Source organism: Oncorhynchus clarkii, chromosome 5 (assembly GCF_045791955.1).
Source record: "Oncorhynchus clarkii lewisi isolate Uvic-CL-2024 chromosome 5, UVic_Ocla_1.0, whole genome shotgun sequence".
Lineage (NCBI taxonomy): Eukaryota > Metazoa > Chordata > Actinopteri > Salmoniformes > Salmonidae > Oncorhynchus > Oncorhynchus clarkii.
In genome coordinates, this window is record NC_092151.1 from 67,545,380 (window position 1) to 67,571,004 (window position 25,625).

The following is a 25,625-nucleotide window of genomic DNA, read 5'->3' on the forward strand; positions in this document are numbered from 1 at the left end:
GAGCGTGCACTCTGTGAGCAGCATCTCAAGATGATGGTGCGGTACCCCCAGCTCTCGGGACTAGCCACTGCTGACGGCTCCGTCCCTGAGAGGCTCTCGCCGCTATTTCCCAGGGATCTCCCATCCACCCAGATGGGGTCCAGGTCAATTTTGGTAAGAGGATAGACAGAAATATCTCACTCTTAAAACACTAACAGGAGATAAAAGACAAAGTGAGAGAGAGCAGTAGAGAATAGATCAATTTAGGAAGATGACTATCCCCAGGAATTGTATTAGCAGCTATTTACATGCTTGTGTGTGCTCAAAAATATCCGCCTACTTTGCCTTATTTAACCCTCTGTCAATCAGTCCGTTATCTTGGGAGTAAGACCGGCAGAGTGAATTTTCAGTGTGTATGAATTCAGTGTAGCAGCCTCCCTGTGTGCGTAGTTTGCCAATGCCAGCATCTTTATGTGAATTTTGTATGTGTGTAAGCTTATCCGTTATGTGCATGAACATAGTTACTGCAATATTTATAAACAATTTATTTAAAAAAACATTTTTTACATCTGAAACAGATCAAATTAGAATATGGAAATGAGTATGTAATATGGCGTCAGGTAATAGTTTTTCATTGAAAAGTGTGGGGTTGGGTACATTACTACATTCACCATGTTGACACTCGTAACTGCCAGATGTGATGTGCGGCAACTTAGAAACACAGGGCTACTGCAAGAACAATGAAACCTTGCTACAATTATAAAATACTGTAAAACATAAATGTTATCTTTAATACCTGATGCTCTGTATGGACAGAATATACAAGTATGGATATAGTGTAATTCAATTGTTTTACTTTTTCTAACATTTGTTTAGACAGGGTACTGATCTGATTTCTTTATGTAATGAAGATGGTGGCTTTTAGTGGCAACTAAGTCAACCTGAAGTTAAACCATAACGCTATATTAACAGTTCAATTCTGTGCGTAATGAGAAGAGGAGGCAGCAATGTACCCACATTAAGTCTGGTCTTTGAGATAATTTATTCCAATCTTCCTCGTTATTGTTAGAACGTGAGTCTACAGTATGTGCTGTTTATAATGTAGTGTAGTTCAAGGGGAAGAGAGGCATGAGAAAACCCTCACTGGAAAACGTTGAGAGAAAATCCCTTACTTGGTGCATTACATCTACATGAAACTGTGGGTGTCTAATCTGTGACGGGCTCTCATTCGGCTTCCCTTCAAACAGGCTCAGCTTCCCACCCTAGAGCTTTCCTGAATTTAGCAGAAATCGTTGTAATGCTGACAGCATTGAGGTCTGCTGTTGACTGTACGCGAATGCAGAGGAAATGTTTGGTCATCCATAAAGACTTAATGTTCTTATTCACCTGGCAGAACCGTCTTATTCACTCACAGACTATTTTCGCATACACAGTCCTGCTATCTAGCTACCTGTAAAGAATCCCAGTAGTTATACTACTGAGGGAAATATAAACTTAAATTGCATATGACAAATAGATTGATGCTGTGATTTCTCTTTCACATATACCAATAGTACCACACAGTGCCTTAATTTCTGCTGAAATGAAAATTGAATAGTGGATTGTAATAATAGATAGTGAGGTTATGGAAAGTTATTAAATCACCTCTTACAAGCCTTTTAATTGCAACACGTGAAATTATTTTGCATTTGGGTTAGAAAAACTTGATGTGGATGTTTATATTCATTTTCATTATATCTGACTGAGTAGGCAGACAGTTCTCAAGCTATGATCAGAGTAAACGCAGACCCTGTTTCTATGTGATCCCGAAAATGCACAAATACAATGCTACTTCCTGTTAAAATAAATGTGAATACATGAGTTGTATGTAAATCAGAATATATGAGGCGTGTCTGGGATTCTGATTACCCTGGTTAAAACTGACCATCGTTACAATGATTAATGGTACCTTCATTAAGCACAGCTAGATCATTTGCATACATTAGATAAATGTGCTGGAAGATTGTTGAGGCTTTGCTCTTGGAGAGCTGGATTGTTTTAATTCTTTTGGTGGATGCAAGGCATAATATTATGATACTAGAGACCAAAATGTTTAGTTCTAGATGTCTGAGCTGTCTTACGGTGTGAGCTGTGTAATACCACTGTATGCATATGCTTCAGTATGAAATCAAAACTGAAGGATTGACAAAATTAAATCAAACGCAATAATAAAAGGTTGTTATTATACTGGTATGATACTGAACACCTTCAAATATATTTCAAGGGAATCCAGTATAGCAAAGTAATAAAGCAAAATACATAGCTTGCTAAATGGCTACAGTCTAGAACAATGTCCCTGTAGTCCAGGCAGCCATTTGTCAGGCTCTAGGTGAGCTAGAGAACATTGTGTTTAAAAGGATGTCTAACATGTTCTAAAACTCTACTGAGTTTTCTATCAGAACCAATGGATCCAGCCAGCATAGACTGGGAGGAGAACACGCCATTCAGAATATCAGCCATATTGGTTGCTATGAATGGTCTAACAAAGATCCAAGAACTTCAGCATGGATAGTATTCAGAGGCAGATATGGGTGAGAAATAAATTAAGATTTCTTAACTGTCTGTTTTGAATGCCATTTATTTGTGAGCCCCTGATTACTGTCGTCATGCAGCTGTTGTTTTTCATAACACAGTGCTTTCTTTGGTAACTCCATTCTTCAGTAAAAAAAAAAGGTTAGATTTACCTTAACTCATTTAAGGCATCGTCACGACAAACAGAAGCAAGGCGAGTAGAGGGAATTGTACAGCAGTTGGCAAAGGCATATTGGCACCCCATAGATTGTAAGGGTCATCTCTATTTCACAACAATGATTAGCTCTTTCCATCTGCCGCTTCCATCACTTCCTCCTTCCCTGATTGCAGTGTTTCTCTGGTTAATTTACTCCAGGAAATTAGTTAATTTAAGCTCCACAAGCCTGCCTTTGCTGTTACAGGTGCAATATACAGAGGCATGTATCATCTCTGAGAGAGGCAGTGCACTGTGCCAAGTAGGTAGAATCACCCACCTAACTGCGACACAAAATCATATCTCAGATAAAAAGGCCATATATTGATATCGATTAACTTACAGGAGCATCATTTTAGGATTTACTATCGGTGAATAATGAAATTAAGAAATAACCAGGATTTGTTTAATGGTGGATTTGGACCAATATTGAGTGAACTGAACGAAGATCTCAATTGGTAACATGTCAATACCAACATGATTCATTGAACCATATGGGTTCACCGGATTTAGATTTTTTTTTTAAACAGCAGTATGAGTAAGAAAGAGCCAAGACACACAATCACTCAGTGTGTGGTTGTCTGAAAATAAAGGAACGCTTCCTTTTTCAGCAGAGGTACCAGAACCTTGCTCAATCATATGTGGCTAGGTTAATGCGATTTGGCAGAGCTCTCTTCAGTTTTAGGAAGAAAAGTGCTATTTCTCCTGCAGGTCAATCAGCGGTCATCTGCATACAGCTGCAGAACTACAGCCCATTTCAAACTGCGGCACAGCTGTTAACTACATATAGGCTGTGGAACATTTTATCATAGATTATTGCAGTGTGAGTCCACAATTTTTATTGTTATTATTTTTTTGTTTATTTCACCTTTATTTAACCAAGTAGGTTCTCTTTTACAACTGCGACCTGGCCAAGATAAAGCAAAGCAGTGCGACAAAAACAACAGTTACACATGGGATAAACAAATGTACAGTCAATAGCACAATAGAAAACTCTGTATACAGTGTGTGCAAATGAAGTAAGAAGGTAAGGCAATAAATTGGCCAATAGGGGCAAGTAATTACAAGTAATTACAATTTAGAAATTTACACTGGAGTGATATATGTGCAGATGAGGATGTGCAAGTAGAAATACTGGTGTGCAAAAGAGCAGAAAAACAAAAACAAATATGTGGATGAGGTAGGTAGTTGGTTGGATTGGCTATTTACAGAAGGGCTGTGTACAGCTGCAGCGATCGATAAGCTGCTCTGACAGCTGACGCTTAAAGTTAGTGAGGGAGATATAAGTCTCCAACTTCAGTGATTTTTGCAATTCGTTCCAGTCATTGGCAGCAGAGAACTGGAAGGAAAGGCGGCCAAAGGAGGTGTTGGCTTTGGGGATGACCAGTGAAACATACCTGCTGGAACACGTGCTACGGGTGGGTGCTGTTATGGTGACCAGTGAGCTGAGATAAGGCGGGGCTTTACCTAACAAAGACTTAGAGATGACATGGAGCCTGTGGGTTTGGCGACGAATATGTAGCGAGGACCAGCCAACGAGAGCATACAGGTCACAGTGGTGGGTAGTATATGGAGGCTATTTTGTAAATGACATCGCCGAAGTCAAGGATCGGTAGGATAGTCAGTTTTACGAGGGTATGTTTGGCAGCATGAGTGAAGGAGGCTTTGTTGCGAAATAGGAAGCCAATTCTAGATTTAACTTTGGACTGGAGATGCTTAATGTAAGTCTGGAAGGAGAGTTTACAGTCTAGCCAGACACCTAGGTATTTATAGTTGTCCACATATTCTAAGAACTGAACAATAAGGCTGTTAGAGAATATGCTGAGCTACTTGAATAGTTACATGCTTACTACATGCTAATTATGCCCATAAAGAAACTAACTGTTGGGTCAGGTGGCCTGTGTGGTATAGGGTATGCTTTGTCAGCTTCTTGTAAAGAACCCAGTAACTGTCCAATGAATGCCAATCACACTGATCGTGTCAAGTCAATGCCATCATAATTGATTTCTGAGCCGGCTGTGGTAGCTACTGTACTGTGTTCCTGCGTGGCAGGCAGGGCCGGGAGGGCAGGCTGGCAGTGCCACACTGAGAGGGGGCCAGTGCTGCAAGGGGGGCCTGGTGAGCAGCAGCTGAGCCAGTGTCCCGCTGGGAGCCGTCACCGCTGAGTGGAGCAGGTGTCTCCAGCCAGGCAAAAAGCTTCTCTAAGCCAGAGGGGGGGCAGGGCCGACCACAGCACTGTTTGCCCCGCAGAGGACAGGTGGCCCACTCTCTCTCTCGCTCTCTCTCTCTACTCCTTCACAGTGCCTCCTCCAGGGGCTGTCTTTTAATACCCAGCCACCCTATTGTGTAACTTGTCCTCCGAGTACATTTAAGTGTGATCACATTAGCATGTTTTGCTAGCAATGTCACTGTCCATGGTGCTGAAGGTCCAGATAGATATATAGGGGGAGGTGGTTGTCATCCATAACACTTAGCAGAAGGGTCGGCTTTCTGAATACAGGTAGCCTGACCTGGAAGTAAGTCTGTGATTTCACCCGTAGAGAGGCGTTTGAAGACTAGAGAAACACAGAATACAATTATGATGATAGTTTGAAAACCATGACTTTGAGAACAGAAATTGTAGTTTGACTGTTATGTCAGAGCGCCTAAAACGTACAATAGTTTGAAACCACAAACTTTAATAGCAAACATTACTGCTTTTTCCTCTTACAAACCCCAAGAGCAGTTATATTGTGTTGATTAAACCGACATTTCATTTTAGAGCCACTTTTATTTACCAGTATGCTTACTGTGGCCATTGTTTCATATCTAATCACAGTTATTTCACGGCTGTTAACAGAGTAATTAGAAAAGGAACAACGTTGAAAAGTTTGGAGAGAAAAAATTGAATTGTGTTGTCTTTATTGCCTGAGAGCGAGGTTTACTCTCGTCTGTGTACACACAGTAATGAATGTTACTGTTAATTAGAGTGGAACGGTGAAAGGGTATTGGGGAAAACAGACACAGCTTTATGCCAATCTCAGTCAACTGTTTCCGTACACTCAGTTCTAGCAGCATAAACATGGGCCACACCACCAACCATAACAAAGGAGGCATTACCCAGCTTGAGCCCTTACTGACCAGTGTAGTTTACTATTGTAATCTCTCTTAGCTGACTGTGCTCAAAATCCCAAAACACAACACAAGAAGTGGGGTGGAATGGGGACACCCACGACCTGCGGATTCCATCTTGAATAAAAATAACAATGACGCTCTAGTCAAGATTATCTCCTCACAAAAGTCTACCTTTTCAAGTCATACAATTGAAGTGTCTATATTATTAAAAAATGCATTTTAATTGTATTCAAAATTGCATTGCACATTATGATGCATAAGAATATAAAACAAAAAAATGTCAGTCAAATGAATGCACCTGCTATTCAAGAGCAAATCAGTATCGGGCCTCCATCTTAAGAGTAGAGATTCAAGAATGCTATAGATCACAGCTACTGACCGTTGGTGAAGTGATAAATGTAGCCAACACCTGAGCAATAGGCTGTGGCTGAATCTTGACATAGTTTCTTAGCACATCCCTTTTATTGATTTACTAATTGTTTGGGAGCTAGAGAGTGACTGCTGCGGTCATGAATAAATGATATGTGCCTGACGTGTACATTACTGAGGAAGACCTGCGAGGCCAGGCATTACTTCCGTAGACACATAGCAGTTCTCTTCACAGCCCTGGGAAAGCATCATCCCTACTAGTTTTCCAAGCCATTAATAATTCATCCTTTCTAACAGCAGCATTCAGGTTTAAATGTGTTACCATGGAGTCTTCCTAGAACATCAGTGACAAGACTCTAAAATAACCCAATTTAAAGCAGGAGAAAAGCGTATTTATGTATGGTAATTATTCCTTAAGGTATTCTTCTCTGCTGCGCTCTCCATTCTCCATTTCTTTACTCTCCTTATCTCGTTCTCTATCCTCCTGAGAAAGAGCGTGCACGCGTGTGTGGGATGGGTGGGGGGGTTTGTTTTTTCAGAGCAGTGTTTCCCAACTCCAGTCCTCGAGGCAGGTTGATGTTTATTGTCATGAGTCTTGCCCTGGAGGCAGAACGGAGTGGTTTCCGCTGGATGGGCCAGCTACAAAATAAAAAATGAATGAAAACAAAAATGTGTTTTTTGATCATAATTGAAGGTTAGGCATAAGGGTTAGCAGTGTGGTTTGGGTTGGGTTTAACATCAGATTTTATAACTTTGTGGCTATGCCAGCTAGAGCTGCCTCCAGTACATGAGTAATCTCAATAAATGGCAACCTGCGACCTCAAGTGTTCCCCCAACACCACACACTTTTGTTGTAGCCACAGAAAAAACACACCTGATTCTGAGGGCTGTATTCATTCCTTTCATAGCTAGTGTAGAAACACAACATAATTTATTAATGCATTGCATTTTATCAAACATAGGTCTACGCCTTTCTAAACAAGGGGTTTTATTGTTTAATAAAACACAGCTACTACAACACACAAGGTGAAGCTATTCGACAAGGATATATGCTGTTAAACTAAAATACTGCAGAGTTAGGTTAGCATTGTGCACTCGCTTACCTACTAGCATCATAAGGAGGAGCAGTAAACCATGAAGTGACATTTAGAAAGATGAAATGTGCAGCGTGGGCATGTTAGAAGGGCTCCAGTGCTCTGAGGCAGGCAGGCAGCACAGCGAAGGGCTGGGGCCAGGCAGGAGAATGATTCCCCGCTCTGAGGGGAGGTGCTGATTAAAGCCCCAGCCAGATGGACCGCAGTGGTCTCCCTCAGAGCGTGGAGGTACCCCGACTGGGATCAAACACAGAGCAGGCCGCCCCACAGCCAACCACTACACCACCATGACAGCACTCGCCACACACAATTGCAACACAGACGCCAATAACGATGAGGGGCAACACTGGTAATGACAAGGGGAGAAGGCAACGTGTCGTTGCAGTTGAATATCATTTATCAAGCGGCAACACCTCTGTAATCCAAATGGACTGTAATCCAAGGTCTCCTGCTGTGATTGCACCATCTGAGCCAGAATACATGTCAACCATGCAAACCCCCCTGTGCAATTGTACAGCCCTCTCATTTCAGTTAAAGGTTATAGGGGCCTAAGTCCTTGCTCCCAAACAATTTTTTGGAAGTATATACTTGAGATGTAGGCTACCTTGTTGTGGTTCAGTATTTGTAAAACAAAGTTCCTTTGGCGTGGCCACTGCTTTTTGTAATAACTACCACCGCTATTGAATTGTAATAACTGTCTTACTACCTGCATTTTGTGACGTGGCCATCTCTCCATATACAGTATGTGGTTTTCTCCCATCACATTCTGTTCCATAGACAGAAATATCTTAGGCAGGTAGACAAGCCATGTCACTTCTTAAGTCTAAAAGCTCCAGCTAAACTGAACAAAAATATAAACGCAACATGTAAAGTGTTGGTCTCATGTTTCATGAGCTGAAATAAAATATCCCAGACATTTTCAATCTGCACAAAAAACGTATTTCTCTCACATTTTGTGTACATTTGTTAACATCCCTGGTAGTGAGCATTTCTCCTTTGCCAAGATAATCCATCCACCTGACAGGTGTGGCATATCAAGAAGCTGATTAAACAGTATGATCATTACACAGGTGCACCTTGTCCTGGGGAAAATAAAAGGCCACTCTAAAATGTGCAGTTTTGTCACACAACACAATGCCACAGATGTCTCAAGTGTGCAATTGGCATGCTGACTGCAGGAATGTCCACCAGAGCTGTTTCCAAAGAATTGAATGGTCATTTCTCTACCATAAACCGCCTCCAATGTTATTTTTTTTAATTTGACAGTACGTCCAACCGGCCTCACATCCACAGACTACGTGTATGGCGTTGTGTGGATGAGCGGTTTTCTATGTTCAACATTGTGAACATAGTGCCCCATGATGGCGGTGGGGTTAGGGTATGGGCAGGCATAAACTACGGACAACGAACACAATTGCATTTTAATCGATGGCAATTTGAATGCACAAAAATACAATGAGAATGAATGTCTTGTTGAGAAGTTTCTCTTAGGTGATATGAGTATGTTGAAATGGACGTGGTTCATGTCCAATGACATGGAAAGATAGGTATTTACCGGTGAAAAGTTTCTCATGCAGTTTTAGGAGATGAGTAAGGATTTGGCGGAATGCTTGTCTGTCGTCTTAAACATCAAAGATAAGAGAAGCCAGTCCTGACGGCTAAATGCAGATTTGTAATTGATGCCTGATGTCTCGGAGTAAGCAATGCTGAGTTTGTCACACTGTATCGAGACAAAAGGTCTGACCCCAATTTGTTGATTTGTTACGGGTGCAGACTGGACTTAAGCCAGGTAAGTGATAATAATCAATCTGAGTTGCACGGCCAGGTGCAGCCAAAACTTGGATACAGGAAGTAAATGGATTCTTCAAGGGAAATGAAAAAGAGCTACGTAAGCTCCTGTATACTGAGGAGAAGAGAAACATGGGTGTTTATTAAAAATAATCAGCTAATTTATGAGGAACGTACTGTGCTGGGATTTTTCCATGACAGGCCCAGTTCCATGGAAAGTGCATGATGAACAGAATGTTTTTGAGGTCTATCTTCCTATGCCAAAACAGGCATAAATGGGCTAGAAAAGCAGGCAGGGGAGGACACTTTCAATCCGGTTAGTGTCCCTCATAGGAAATGTCACAGCACGGGCTGGAAGAGGCGAGGCCTCCTGTTAGCAAAGCTGAGGATCTAACTACAGGCCCAGTGTGACATGCTAATTAATCAAGGACTGGTGACCTTTCACTGACCTGGTTTTCTGGTGGTCATTCAAACAGCATTGTGAAAGTCACCATTTCAATACAGATCAGTTTTTTATTCTTTAAAATCAAAGGGAATTTCGGATTTATTCTTAAAAAATATAAATGAGTGATATTTTAAAATATGGATGAGTCCATGGATGAATGCAACAAATTCTGAAATCTATATTGTTTATTCAAAGTACATGTATGGCATTAAGCACAGAGGGTTAGTTACATGTATGGCATTAAGCACAGAGGGTTAGTTACATGTATGGCATTAAGCACAGGGGGTTAGTTACATGTATGGCATTAAGCACAGAGGGTTAGTTACATGTATGGCATTAAGCACAGAGGGTTAGTATATGTATGGCATTAAGCACAGAGGGTTAGTACATGTATGGCATTAAGCACAGAGGGTTAGTACATGTATGGCATTAAGCACAGAGGGTTAGTATATGTATGGCATTAAGCACAGAGGGTTAGTACATGTATGGCATTAAGCACAGAGGGTTAGTACATGTATGGCATTAAGCACAGAGGGTTAGTACATGTATGGCATTAAGCACAGGGGGTTAGTTACATGTATGGCATTAAGCACAGACGGTAAGTTACATGTATGGCATTAAGCACAGAGGGTTAGTTACATGTATGGCATTAAGCACAGAGGGTTAGTTACATGTATGGCATTAAGCACAGAGGGTTAGTATATGTATGGCATTAAGCACAGAGGGTTAGTACATGTATGGCATTAAGCACAGAGGGTTAGTTATATGTATGGCATTAAGCACAGAGGGTTAGTACATGTATGGCATTAAGCACAGAGGGTTAGTACATGTATGGCATTAAGCACAGAGGGTTAGTATATGTATGGCATTAAGCACAGAGGGTTAGTACATGTATGGCATTAAGCACAGAGGGTTAGTACATGTATGGCATTAAGCACAGAGGGTTAGTATATGTATGGCATTAAGCACAGAGGGTTAGTTACATGTATGGCATTAAGCACAGAGGGTTAGTATATGTATGGCATTAAGCACAGAGGGTTAGTACATGTATGGCATTAAGCACAGAGGGTTAGTTACATGTATGGCATTAAGCACAGAGGGTTAGTACATGTATGGCATTAAGCACAGAGGGTTAGTACATGTATGGCATTAAGCACAGAGGGTTAGTATATGTATGGCATTAAGCACAGAGGGTTAGTTACATGTATGGCATTAAGCACAGAGGGTTAGTTACATGTATGGCATTAAGCACAGAGGGTTAGTTACATGTATGGCATTAAGCACAGAGGGTTAGTTACATGTATGGCATTAAGCACAGGGGGTTAGTTACATGTATGGCATTAAGCACAGAGGGTTAGTTACATGTATGGCATTAAGCACAGAGGGTTAGTTACATGTATGGCATTAAGCACAGAGGGTTAGTTACATGTATGGCATTAAGCACAGAGGGTTAGTATATGTATGGCATTAAGCACAGAGGGTTTGTACATGTATGGCATTAAGCACAGAGGGTTAGTATATGTATGGCATTAATCACAGAGGGTTAGTATATGTATGGCATTAAGCACAGAGGGTTAGTTACATGTATGGCATTAAGCACAGAGGGTTAGTATATGTATGGCATTAAGCACAGAGGGTTAGTACATGTATGGCATTAAGCACAGAGGGTTAGTATATGTATGGCATTAAGCACAGAGGGTTAGTATATGTATGGCATTAAGCACAGAGGGTTAGTTATATGTATGGCATTAAGCACAGAGGGTTAGTACATGTATGGCATTAAGCACAGAGGGTTAGTACATGTATGGCATTAAGCACAGAGGGTTAGTATATGTATGGCATTAAGCACAGAGGGTTAGTACATGTATGACATTAAGCACAGAGGGTTAGTACATGTATGGCATTAAGCGCAGAGGGTTAGTTACATGTATGCCATTAAGCACAGAGGGTTAGTATATGTATGGCATTAAGCACAGAGGGTTAGTATATGTATGGTGTTGAGCACAGGGGGTTAGTTATATGTATGGCATTAAGCACAGAGGGTTAGTTACATGTATGGCATTAAGCACAGAGGGTTAGTTACATGTATGGCATTAAGCACAGAGGGTTAGTTACATGTATGGCATTAAGCACAGGGGGTTAGTTACATGTATGGCATTAAGCACAGAGGGTTAGTTACATGTATGGCATTGAGCACAGAGGGTTAGTTATATGTATGACATTAAGCACAGAGGGTTAGTTACATGTATGGCATTAAGCACAGAGGGTTAGTTATATGTATGGCATTAAGCACAGAGGGTTAGTTACATGTATGGCATTAAGCACAGAGGGTTAGTTATATGTATGGCATTAAGCACAGAGGGTTAGTTATATGTATGACATTAAGCACAGAGGGTTAGTCACATGTATGACATTAAGCACAGAGGGTTAGTTACATGTATGGCATTAAGCACAGAGGGTTAGTTACATGTATGACATTAAGCACAGAGGGTTAGTATATGTATGGCATTAAGCACAGGGGGTTAGTTATATGTATGGCGTTGAGCACAGAGGGTTAGTTACATGTATGACATTAAGCACAGAGGGTTAGTTACATGTATGACATTAAGCACAGAGGGTTAGTTACATGTATGACATTAAGCACAGAGGGTTAGTTACATGTATGGCATTAAGCACAGAGGGTTAGTTACATGTATGGCATTAAGCACAGAGGGTTAGTTACATGTATGGCATTAAGCACAGAGGGTTAGTTACATGTATGGCATTAAGCACAGAGGGTAAGTTACATGTATGGCATTAAGCACAGAGGGTTAGTTACATGTATGACATTAAGCACAGAGGGTTAGTTACATGTATGACATTAAGCACAGAGGGTTAGTTACATGTATGACATTAAGCACAGAGGGTTAGTTACATGTATGGCATTAAGCACAGAGGGTTAGTTACATGTATGGCATTAAGCACAGAGGGTTAGTTACATGTATGGCATTAAGCACAGAGGGTTAGTTACATGTATGGCATTAAGCACAGAGGGTAAGTTACATGTATGGCATTAAGCACAGAGGGTTAGTTACATGTATGACATTAAGCACAGAGGGTTAGTTACATGTATGAGCATGACATATTGAAACTTCTTACAATGTTAACAGTTCTTGACACATTTCAGGTGACACCTACACTTTGCTACCTTTTAAATAAACCTGTAATTATTCAGAGTGAAACATGAGTCAAACACACTGGATCTAACAGTTGATTGCTTTGACTTAAATGAAGTTGACACTATAAGACTGTCTGCTGCATGCCTAAACTGATTTCATACTAACTACATACAGAAGAGATATCTTACAATGTTGCTATTCTAACTGCAAAAATCAAGTGTACAGTATGTGAGAGAGAGAGCGCGTGTGTGCGTGCGTGTGTAGTCAGCAGTAAAAATTATAAAAATCATTGGTTGAAACTCAAGTCAGCATTGAGGGCCGATCCCTATTTGCATCAGCAGAAAAAAATATTCACTGGATGTTAATCCGTGGAGCGGTTTTGAGTGGGAGGGGTTTAGGGTGAGTAGGGAGGACAGGAGAGAGCAGGCGGAGTTCATGACAATTAGCCAGATGCTGGTCTCAAAATAAGCAGGCTTTCAGCAGAGGCAGGAGCCATTCTGGTGGGGCACTATAATTAGGGCTACAGCAATCGGTGTGTCAGGTCGGAGGTACTTTGGGAACAAAGGGTGTGAGAGAGAGCGTCTGGGCATGTCCAGGCAGAGACAATCAATGAGACGGGCTTTACATTGCTGACTGCACCGTTGGCAATCCTCCTGGGTTAGGGCCAGTAAAGATTTCCACTTTAAAAAATGGAAGCATAAACAAAAAAACTAAAACATTCCAGAATAGTCTAAATACACAGTACAGTACATAAGGCTTAAGCTGAATTCACATTTATTTTTATGCAACATCTTACAAAATCCCGAAAACTAAATTAGACAAATTTGATAGATTGTACCTTCCTTATATCTGTCACACAAACACGCACGCACATACAGGGCTGTGATGATTATGTAATTTTGAGTAACAATGAATTGTCAAGCAAATAGTCACGGTTATTGTCATACATTTTATTTTTGTTTGAAAATGTTTTGAGCTCGTAATGTATCATAATGGATATTTGAAAATTAGCTTTGACACACCTAATGAATACAATACAGCTTGGGTGACACCTGTCTCAAAAGTGAAAGGTTTTGACCCCTTGGAACTTTTGGAAATAAAGCTTCTCCTCCTGACCATGCCATTCTGCTCCTATAATGACCAACTTTATCCCCTTCATGTAAAAATGAAAAACTGCTATTGGGTAAACGATATCCACTTGAAAATAAAGTATAATTATTGTTATAGTGGTTATTTTCCTTAGTTCACGGTTATTGTTAATCATTGTCGGTTACATGATTATACGATTATTGTGCCAGCCCTACACACATACACAGTGTATATAAAGAGCCAAAGCCCAAGGGAGGTAAACCTTCCTGTCCAGCAACTCCAGTGACTAGAACTGAAATCTCCCAGCATGGATGGCATCCTATTTAGAATCTCTCAAACAGCTCACTCCATCTGTCTCCAGGCAGCCAACCTCCCCCATCTGACAACACTGGAGAGAGCAAAATGTAGCACTGCTTTAAGACCCCATTCACTCTCATCCATCACATTCTACAGTATTGATTAAAACAACGTAAGAAAATAATATGGTGAAACAAAGCAATTACAATAGAGGATATTTTGGATATTTGAAATATTTGGAGTTATTGAGGATGCCGGTGCGTAGATAAGAATCGTCTTCCTGGAGCGCCTTTACTGCGTACCCATTATTAAATAGTTACAGTTCTCTGTAATCCAAAATAAAAAAGGATTGTTTTCCATCTGTGTTATGTTCTGATATTTACAGCCAAGAATTAAAAGGTGGCAATAAAAGCATGGTGCCAGAGAGAATATTAAAGTCAGTGAGGCAGAGAATTACTTCCCAAGCTTGCACAGAATGCAATGGATTCTGAAAGGTCAAGTCGGAAGAATAAAAGCGATAGAGAACCTAGTCTAGTATTAATTGCAGGTTTCTAGACTGAGAAGCATTGCACCAGAAAACTCCCGAAACAAATAGGCAGTTGGTATGTGATATTGTCCCTGGCAGTTGGGGATAGTGGAAGATACCACACATAAATTAAAATAACTCCAGAAAACACGTCCATTCCGGAAACACCCGAGCGAGTCCTGTTGATTCCTAATTGATGGTGGCAAGGCTTTAGCCGTAGCTTTAATTAATGCTCATTAGTATTTCAAGCACATTGTTGTGCATGGCTTTAGTACTCAGTGAGGTGGAGGGGCCAGAGGTGCAGTGGGGAGATTGGAGAGCTTCAAAGCTCTTCCTAGCAGTTTCTCACTGTGGGGAAATTCTGTGCCCTGTGAAAGTTGACCAACGTTATTGGTCTCTTCTCATTGTCACTATGCATGTAAATACTGTATATGGATATTATACAGTGTACTACTACTGTACATGTACAAATATACATACATTGCATACATATTACGTGCAGATATAGTATGTATAGCATGCATTCATAAAGAAAATACATACATTGTCTTCTTTACATATTGAGAAATGAACATTTGAGTCATTCCAAGCCCACGTCCACACCAAAAAACTCCTGAAAATGTTTTGGGCGTATTATGGATTAGGCTAACAGTGCTGCAGCGTTTTGTTGGCTGTCAAGAGCTCTGTGTGATTTGCCATCAGCGCTCATTCAGCTGGAGATTGGTGAACTCAGCCAGAGGTTAATGGACTTACTCAAGTTAGTCTGTCTGCCATGAGAGCCACCTCCTCCTAATTGAATAAAAGAGGACTAGCTAGATGTCTCTGGTGTCTGGAATAAAACAATGTACTGTAATGACGCAGTGTTGAACAATGGATAAAATAGCCCTACTGCTGCCTAACACACAGGCAAATGCTGTAACAAAACATTGGGCAGTAACAAAACAACAACACAGCAAAGTGTAATATACTGTGCCATGTCAACTAAATGAATTAGAGTATGCAGGTGCTTGCTCTCCTTGTTGCTGAGTCTGGGGCCAGCTAGGGTAAATCTGATATTTTATGGCCTCTCTGGTCACTGCAGCTCTCATACCAAAAGCTATTCTAATCAAATCAGACTATCCCCAAGAGGATGTGGCTGCTAGATTAAGGTAGATGAGGTATAGAACATACTGTATACAATATGCATTGTTATTGCATCTAAAATACTGTATAAAATATGCATTGTTATTGCATCTAAAATACTGTATAAAATATGCATTGTTATTTTATCATTGTAAAATCTAGTTCTGAATTATTGTGTGGCTACATCAAATCATAGCTGTGTGTTGGAGGCCACACTGAATACATTTATGGAGGCATTCTCATAATGCAGAGGTGGCATTACTGAAGTTTATGTTTGAGATGTGCCATGTACTGTAGTTAACTTGTGCAGGGTAGGACTGACAGGACTGCAGTAATACAGGGATGTCAAATGTTCAGGCTGCTGCACAGACACTATGGAGGCTCTAGTCTAGAGAGGCCCGGTTACATTGTGTTTGAGAAAAAATGTTAACTCTCAAATATGTCATTGTTGCAATAGTTTGTGAGTCGGCAACATATAATCATTTTATTATGCGCTAATTTTCCTAATGTGGACAGTTTGTGCTACTACCTCACACTGGCCCAAAGGCCGGCAGATGGTGATGTTGAGTGGTTTCATCTTACCGTCCAAAGGGAATGCATGCAGCTCGTATCCCCCACGGACCGGTTCGTACATAAAACATTCTCCATTCGGGCTGCAAAGGCTTCGTTTTCCTCCTGAACTAGATTTAATGGCGACGAGGCAGGGAAAAGATCAATACATTCTTTATGAAGCAACATTTTCCAACACCATGCTAGAGTGGCGAATGAGGGAGAGGCTATACGGACACACCCGGTGCCCAGATTGCTGACGTATGTCACACAGCGAGAGTAGAGTGGAGACGAACGGATTTGGTTTAGTCAGTCATTTGTCCTGATGAGCCCTTCCCAGCTACCTAGTTACTAGATGTGGCTAGAAACTTCAGTGAGAATTAGACACTTGTCTGTCGAAGTTGGGACTTTCTGTCTCAAACGTTTGCCCCTTATTCTATTTATTTCAGAGTGATATCGATAACAGTGATTCATCAAAAAAAGTGTATGAACACAGAACAAAAATATAAACGCAACAATTTAAAAGATTTTACTGAATTACAGTTCACATAAGGAAATCAGTCAATTGAAATAGATTGATTATGCCCTAATCTATGAATTTCACATGACTGAACAGGGGTGTAGCCATGTGAGGGCATAGGCCCACCCACTGGGGAGCTAGGCCCAGCCAATCAGAATGAGTTTTTCCTCACAAGAGGCCTTTATTACAGACAGAAATACACTATATATACAAAAATGTGTGGACAACCCTCAAATTAGTGGATTCAGCTATTTCAGCCACATCCGTTGCTGACAGGTGTACAAAATCGAGCACAGTCATGCAATCTCCATAGACACACATTGGCAGTAGAATGGCCTTACGGAAGAGCTCAGACTTTCAACGTGGCACCGTCATAGGATGCCACCTTTCCAACAAATCAGTTTGTCACATTTCAGCCCTGCTAGAGCTGCCCCGGTCAACTGTAAGTGCTGTTATTGTGAAGTGGAAACATCTAAGAGCAACAACGACTCAGCCGCTAAGTGGTAGGACACAGAAGCTCACAGAACCGAACCGTCGAGTGCTGATGCGTCTAGCGCATAAAAATTGTCTGTCCTTGGTTGCAACTCTCACTACTGAGTTCCAAACTGCCTCTGGAAGCAACGTCAGCACACAAACTGTTTGTCGAGCTTCATGAAATGGGTTTCCATGGCCGAGCAGCCACACACAAGCCTAAGATCATCATGTGCCAAGCGTCGGCTGGAGTGGTGTAAAGCTCACCACCATTGGAATCTGGAGCAGTGGAAATGCGTTCTCTGGAGTGATTAATCATGCTTCACCATCTGAAAGTCAGACTAATGAATCAGGGTTTGGCTGATGCCAGGAGAACGCTACCTGCCCGAATGCACATTGCAAACTGTAAAGTTTGGTGGATGAGAAATAATGGTCTGGGGCTGTTTTTCATGGTTTGGGCTTGGAACCTTAATTCCAGTTCAGAAATCTTAACGCTACTGCATACAATGACATTCTAGACGATTCTGTGCTTCCAAATTTGTGGCAACAGTTTGGCCCTTTCCTGTTTCAGCATGACAATGACCCTGTGCACAAAGCGAGGTCCATACAGAAATGGTTTGTTGAGATCGGTGTGGAACAACTTGACTGGCCTGTACAGAGCCCTGACCTCAACCCTTTCAAACACCTTTTGGGTGAACTGGAACGCCGACTGCGTTGGGCCTAGTTGCCCAACATCAGTGCCCAGCCTCACTAATGCTCTTGTGGCTGAATGGAAGCAAGTCCCCGCAGCAATGTTCCAACATCTAGGGGAAAGTCTTCCCAGAAGAGGGGAGGCTGTTACAGCTGCAAAGGGGGACAAACTCCATATTAATGCCCATGATTTTTGGAATGAGATATTCGACGTGCAGGTGTCCACATACATTTGGTCCTGTAGTGTACTCCTGTTTATGTATATTGGTTATTCATTTGGACACTTTAAAACTGTGTTTTTACATTGTGCTATTTATCCAAATGTATTGTCAACAGGAAGCAGCTACAGCATTATTTTCAATTTAAGTTTTAGGAATACAAATTTAACTTTCAACATTAATTTCCAATGGTATTGTACTTAATCAGGTAAAAACTGCTGATTGAGTCCAAACACGTGCTGTGATTTATTTATTTGGGTGATATAGCAGAAATCACCTAAACAAACGGGTTTGCCCTGCCTAGTAGTAGGCTTATAGGTATGGCATGAGATGCATCCCCTACCCAGGTACAAAAGCACTACAACCACAGAGCTGTAATTATTGATGGTGCTTGCGTGCAGCTGTGAAGGAAAGCACATGTGGTTGAAGCTCACAGAAAAGACAGGAGGGAGCAGGGGGTATAGAGTGGCGAGCTTGGGCAAGGCTGTAACATCAACAAAATCCTCAACATCAAAAGGGCAGATATACTACTGTGTAATGCCATGCAGAGGAACGATTAAGCTACTGTACTTCTCTATACAACGTTAATGGTGCTAGGTCTCCATCCATGTAGGCTACAAAACCTCATCACACCGTGTGTGGGGGTTCGAGGTGGTTATTGATTACCTTGCTCCATGTTACAGCTGCCAATTAACTTCTCTGCCTTCGCTTGGAGGTTAGATGAATACTGTAGATGTTGTAGTGCGTAATATAAATAGCATCTTACGTCGGTACCATCGCCCCCCGTAGTTCCCTGCTGCTCAGTCTATAGCCCTCCTCCAACACTCTCCTCCACTAGCGCACCACCCCTTCCCCGCTCTATCGCAGCCAATGAGATTCTAAACCATACAGACTGAATAACCCATAAATGGTTTGATGGAAAAGGGTTGCTTGCATTAGCTGTTTCCTTTCAGTGAAGACTTACCCTTTTAGTTTAGTTTTATTTTTTGGGACCGTTTCTTTTCTCCGACGCTCCCGAAGAGATTTCCACCCACGGCTCGCCTCTGACACGCTGCACACACTGCAGGCTCACGTTCATCCACTCACACGCGCCTTCTTTATCCGATTGTCATTGGGACCACGCGCGCCCAGCACTAGGATCGACTCCTTCAGCTACCGATTTTCTTTATCCACACGAAGACTAAATACTTGCTGCTCTCCTTTCGCTTTATCCTCCTCAACCTAAAACAAGAATGGTCATGGTGAGTAGGGAACAATTTGTTTAGCCTATGCTAAGGCATCTGTCTTATAAGCTATATCTATCTTATTATTTGTCTACATTTAATGAGCTGCTTTGAGTAACCGGCATCATTGCATCTCTGCAGCAGTAGCCGAGCCAGGTGATACACTTCCGTATGGGGTTTGTGTTTGAAATCGTAGTGAGCCTATCCCATTTTTGGGGGGCGCTTTGTTGTTTCTAGATGTGTCGCTCCTGCAGGTGTGTGTGTGAGAGAGAGAGATTTACAGTTTGACGTGAGTATAGAATACAACTTTATTGTCCATCCAGGATGGACATTTTTCTTTGGCTTTACCTTATATTAAAACGATCACACACATACATTCTCACATCACACACTTCTAAAAGTCAGACCGTTATATTGCATACACTAAAAACAGAGGACACTGATACATTCATTCACTCACAATGCACTGTTAAAATAGATAGCTATGTGCATATCAGTAGTAGCCTGTGTTAACCCAAGGCTGGCTTAGTTATTTAACAGCCTTTTTCTTTTTTTTAATAACTGCAACTTAAAATTAGGCTATATAACATTTGTATTTTGAATTTGTTTTAGCAATATGTAATGATATGTTTCATGAATTGCAAAATACATGCGTTTTAACTGGATTCCCATCCTTATTTGAATAAGATACATGCAACAAATATCAGCACATATGAATGTGTACAACTAGCCTAGTGTATATTTGCAGACTTAATCATGCATGCAGTAATAGCTAATTTATATACATAGTGCTGTTCAGGCATCCTATTACCATAGTGCCTGAGGGTGCAATCACTCGTTGTGCTCACTCAAGCAAAGACCTTAGCAGCGATTGATTGCTTTGCTGGTACCAAAAAGCTTTTCTTTGCCAAGCACTCCTTGCATCTGTGAGGCTACCAGAGTGAATGTGTTAACTTTGTGGAGGAGTGGGCTGGAAAGACAGGCGCAGGAGCCAGTGAGAATGCTGCAGCACACGCTTCCAGAGAGAGGGGAGCTCTGACCTCACAGATGAGGAGGAGACCGGGGAGGGGGCTGCAGCCCAGAGCTCACGTTGAAGCCTTTTACATTCTCACCCAGCCGCTCTGGAAGAAGGGCATGCCTGCTTTCACAAGCCGCCTACTGTCTGACCATCACAGAGAGAGAAAGCAAGAGACAGAGCTCCAAGTGAGGGGGAAATTTGCTCAGGCGCTGGGGAGAGAAAACAGCTGCCGGCTCACAAATGGAGTGGAATGGGTTTAAAATGGTAAGGAGGCTGCAGCCTGCCAGCTGCTCGTTGTGTCCTTGCATCCATCCGACAGCCTGCAGCAGTAGCACCATGCCTCACTCAGTGTGCCTTCCTTCCCTAACAGTTAACGGGGTGTTATTCATCCAGTTTTGGGAGAAGGCGATGGGTATAGTCATTGCTATGAGAGGAAAAGCATGGAGGCGAGGGGCAGTGGAGAGGTTTCGGGGATCGACACCCATTTTACGACCATGAAGTGGTGCGTGAATCTCCTGTCCTCCCTGTAGGTTTGCACAATCGTAAACTATTCATGTTACCTGTGCAGAGCAAACGTAAAGTACATTGTTTTATCTGATATTTTGCCTGCATAATATTGTTCATGATGTTGTTCATTGTAAATAGTTGATGGTACTTTTGTAGGTTTGGTATATTCATGTTTTATAGTGCACATTTTGGTAGGTTTTATTTTTGTAATGTTTGACAGTGTATGTACTGTAGGCCTACGGTTGTGAATAGCATTTGTGAATGTGTAGTGTATCAGAGGGAGATAGGTTTATGTAGAAATAGAGAGAGAGAGAGTGTGTGTGTGTGTGTGTGTGTGTGTGTGTGTGTGTGTGTGTGTGTGTGTGTGTGTGTGTGTGTGTGTGTGTGTGTGTGTGTGTGTGTGTGTGTGTGAGATGCATGCCTGCATTGGTGTACATTTCCCCTCACTTAGACAGGTTTTTAAAGAATCGCCTGTGCCTCCTCTGCTTCTGCCTCTGACGCTGCTGGTAGGTCTTGTCTGTGCTGCATGGTGGATGTTTGTGCATCCATTGTTGACTAAGTGCTCAGAGTCACTTCCTCCCCGGGCTGTCCTCCGGCTGGTGGGAGGCAGTGCCTGCCAGGGACTCAGTTTAACTCTGATCCATCCACAACAACAACATACAGCCAAGTGGCAGGGCTGACTAACCAAATCAACAAACACATATTTTTGTAAAACCTTTCTGCATTCACAGAGGCTGTTTTCCCTGACTTCTACATTTCCATAGACATATCAAACATTATTTTACTGTATGCTGTTAATAATAAGCTGAATAAAATGTTCAAATGGCATTATACTGCTTTTAAAATGTTGTCCCTGTCACAAAAGGAATTTGCCAGCTTCCATATTAGCATCTTGAATGTGGGAAGCATTATTCATTTTTCGAAGTGAATATTTGATCGTTTGTGTGTGGGCTTTTCCGTGCAATTAAAATGCTAATTGAAAAGAAAGCAATTCCCAACCATGGTGACACCGATAGCACCCTGTCTCCCTGACTGCTCTCTGTAGCGTAGTGATGGAGGGGTTTGCCAGTAACTCCGTGCTAAAGGAGGGAGACAGGGACATTGGGAGTGATAGAAGGAAGGAGAGAGGGGGGGGATATCTAACGCTAGTGTTTACGGTGTGGAACTGAGCGTGCTCCTCATCGAGCAGCACCCTGCTGTCTGTCAGTGGGGCTCAAACACTGGGCAGTGTCACCACACTTCTACTGCCCTCCATTAGAGTTACAACACTCAGGGTGCAATCTTTACTATCCAGGTTACATATCAATGCTAATAAGTAGAGATACTAAGATTAATATAAAGTAGGGTTTTGTGAGCAGCTGGATGGCATGCCACAGACTGGTGTGGGTAGAGGAGGGGGCTGCTGACCTCAGTGGGAGAACTGGGGGTGAGTAAAGAGCTGTGGATGGTGTGGTTCAGAAGGTGGGAGAGTTTGCACTTGACGGTGCTAACACGCATAACAGTGGAGTGTCAACGGGGCTCTCAGATTCTCACAGTTGGACAGGGAGTGAGAGAGGGTAAAGAGACGAATAAGAATCATATTTTATAAGATCAGGTTGTGTTCTCTTTGCTTAGGCTACCATTATTGTGAAGAGAAGTCATTCTAAAACGGACCAGTATTGCCTCAAACAGCGATAGGATATGTATTTATACCTGAATCAAGTAATGGTGAAGGAGGTATAAGTACGCGTGTAAGAACAGTATTAAAGCTATTAGAGGTTCTGCCGAACAACCGTGGTGGTGGTTTGTGGTGATTAAATTAGCTTGCTCCGCCTTAGATTCTGTGCCCTTGAGAGTAGTGCTCTTGAGAATAGTGTACTCAAATCAAACATGTAAAGGTAAAGTTCAGCTTGCTGAGTGCTGTTTCCATCCATCCAATCAGGTATGAAATATCGTGGTTACATTTTTATACATGTAAACAACGGGATGTATTTGAAAGGATTACATGATAGTTGCATGATAAACAGTAACATATTGGCTGCAATATAATACTGAATAGGAAATAAACTGCTAAAACATTGTTTTTTTGTCATGGATGTCTTGTAGTTAATGTATTGTATCCTATGCTGTGCAGATGCAGTTTGTCATAGAGTTGAAAAGAAGTACAACTGACAAGTGTCCAGATGTAGATAGACAAATGAGAGCCGGATTAACTAGTAGACAAATTAAGAGAGGAGTGAGGCTGACTAAAATGGACAGTGGAATACTTTGCCATTACTCAACAGGGCAGTTTACTTCTACCCATCTGTAATCAGTGCATAACATCAATATTCAGTACTATCCCTGTCATAGAGGCATCTAACCATTAATTACAGCAATATAACTGACCACATGCCTCGCCCTTAGATCTGAATCAATCTGTAGATCCGTTGAATAGCCAGATGTGGACAAATAAACACCCCGCAGCTCTCCAATGTTTTGTGTGAGATGTGATCGTGTTGTTGCTGTTGACATGCTACCGTGCCTAAGAGAGGACTTGGACTGAGTCTCCAGTCCCTGAGAAGCGTGGGTAATTATTCACATGCAACTCCCAGCAGAAATGCCACATGGTCATGTTGGTGTCCTCTCAATCATCTATCTCCTGCCTGCTTCCAGTCAGGCATAGTCACTAACATGGCAGTATCTTAATCAAAGTGGTGATTTGTTAAATAATTGCATGTTTTGATTATTTATGCCCTGAAGAGGGATCTATAGTAATTCATTTGGATTGAGATTTAAAGCAGGATGATAAATCACATAAAGTAGAACATTTGCTTTGTAAAGTAGATTCACATTTTAATTTCAAACTTATGCCATAAATGTCTCTCGTTTATAATTGATTCAAAAAAAGCTTTTTGTTTTATTGATAACACTATGCATTTGCATGAATTGGAAAGCAAGGAAATTATAACAGTTGAATCCCATAAGCATTAATAAGTCTCCCTGTAAATGTTTTGGTGTTATCAATATTACTAATGTAAGCAAGAAAAACACTAATTTTCCACATAACTTAGCCTATACTCAGACAAAAACAGTAAGGACTAATGAGCTAATGCCCATTTGAATAAGCCACTCTGAACCATTGTCTCAAATATATGACTTTGTTATTAAATATTTATTTTGTGTGAAGACTAAACATACATGAATATTAACAAAACGGTTTAGTTAAAAATGTAATAGGCTTCCACAGTGATATATTTTATTTATTTATTTAAATATCCCCTTTAGAAAGGAGAGATGAAGGAATTCAGCTGTGAGGGGGAACTGACTTCACAAATACAAGCCTAATTCCTTTGGCGGAAATTGAAAGTACCACAGACAGACAATAATCAGCTACAAATTCTTAGCGCAAACAACCCGGTAGCAAACACAGGGTCATGCTCTTGTTGTTTGTTGCTCCTGCTTTTCTGAGTAAATATACTAAAGGAAAGTAAGGAAATAGATAGATATTAATATATCCTCTCTATCTCTGTTCATTTGGGCGGCAGGGTAGCCTAGTGGTTAGAGCTTTGGACTAGTAACCGAAAGGTTGCAAGTTCATATCCCCGAGCTGACACGGTACAAATCTGTTGTTCTGCCCCTGAACAGGCACAAGGAAATAGACCCACTGTTCCTAGGCTGTCATTGAAAATGAAAAATGCATTTTGGTATTCATACATACTTTTGGATTTGAGTGGCAGTTACTCCTGAGACTGTGCCCAAACCTCACACCCCTCTGATCTACATTTTGCATCCCAGGAAAAGGAGAAAAGGAAAGCAGCAGCAGGCTTGGTATCGTTAGCAGTTGCTCCGGCTCGTTGTTCAACGTTGCCAAGTAAAGTGGCCAGTTACTGTGATGATAAAGGACGTTTCAAGGTCATCCCTCCAACAGGGGATTTTTTTCACAGCCTGGAAGGCATCAAACATGTATATTTCTGTTGCCGGATGAATTATACATTTAACATGCAACATAACAACATGCAACAAAATGGCACTGCTGGTTCGATTACAAACAAACACATTAGGCCTATCGCTTCCCTACATCGTTACACACAGTCTGCACCATCAAATCCTAGTACTGTAAATATAAACAGGGGGAACTATTCTGTTTCTACTTGCTGTAGGTCAAGAGAAAGAAAGGGGAGGAGGATTAAGAATGAGATGGAAGGAGGAAGGAAGTATATTTCCTAGTCAGATCTACCCACAGACCCGTAGTGGACAGGGTACCCACAGGAAAGGGGTCAGGGTGGTGGAGCTGACAGAAGCTTCCTCAATCCCTATTGAGAACATAAAAGCGTTACTGCCTAAAAGTCTATGGTTCATACCTTTATTTTTCTATCGCTGTCAAAAGCAGAGGCAAGCATGAGGGCGATGAGATTTGATCACTAGGTCGTTCCACCTCAAAAAGCACAAGAAAGAGGATTTCAACACCCACCATCTCAGATTGTTCTAAAATCGTTTCTGTAGTTCATAACAGATACAATTAGTATTCCTGAAACATCATTTTATTGAATTTGAGAAATTAAACTAATTGAATCCCCCCAAAAATAAAAATAAATACAAATTTGAATCCTATAAATTAGAATGTCCAATTTGGGTGCAATCAATTAGCTTAATTTATCTGAGATGAAATAAAATGCCAACAAAATAATGCTTCAGGAATGCCAAGCACACCTGTTTCTAACTA

At 41.4% G+C, this 25,625-nt stretch overlaps 1 protein-coding gene across 4 annotated transcripts in view; it reads left to right on the forward strand.

The window, feature by feature from the left end:
* The window catches only part of LOC139409267 (ELAV-like protein 4), a 68,683-nt gene that overhangs the window by 994 nt on the left and 42,064 nt on the right, over window positions 1–25,625 (forward strand). Inside the window, exon 2 of one of the 4 annotated variants that reach the window (XM_071154161.1) lies at window positions 22–153. The exons of 1 other annotated variant lie outside the window; for it this stretch is intronic. In XM_071154161.1, the coding sequence (XP_071010262.1) occupies window positions 22–153 (132 nt within the window). Of the gene's footprint in view, window positions 1–21; window positions 154–19,286; window positions 19,435–20,553; window positions 20,699–25,625 lie in introns of those variants that run through there. 2 more of the 4 variants (XM_071154164.1, XM_071154163.1) reach the window with 2 other exon arrangements.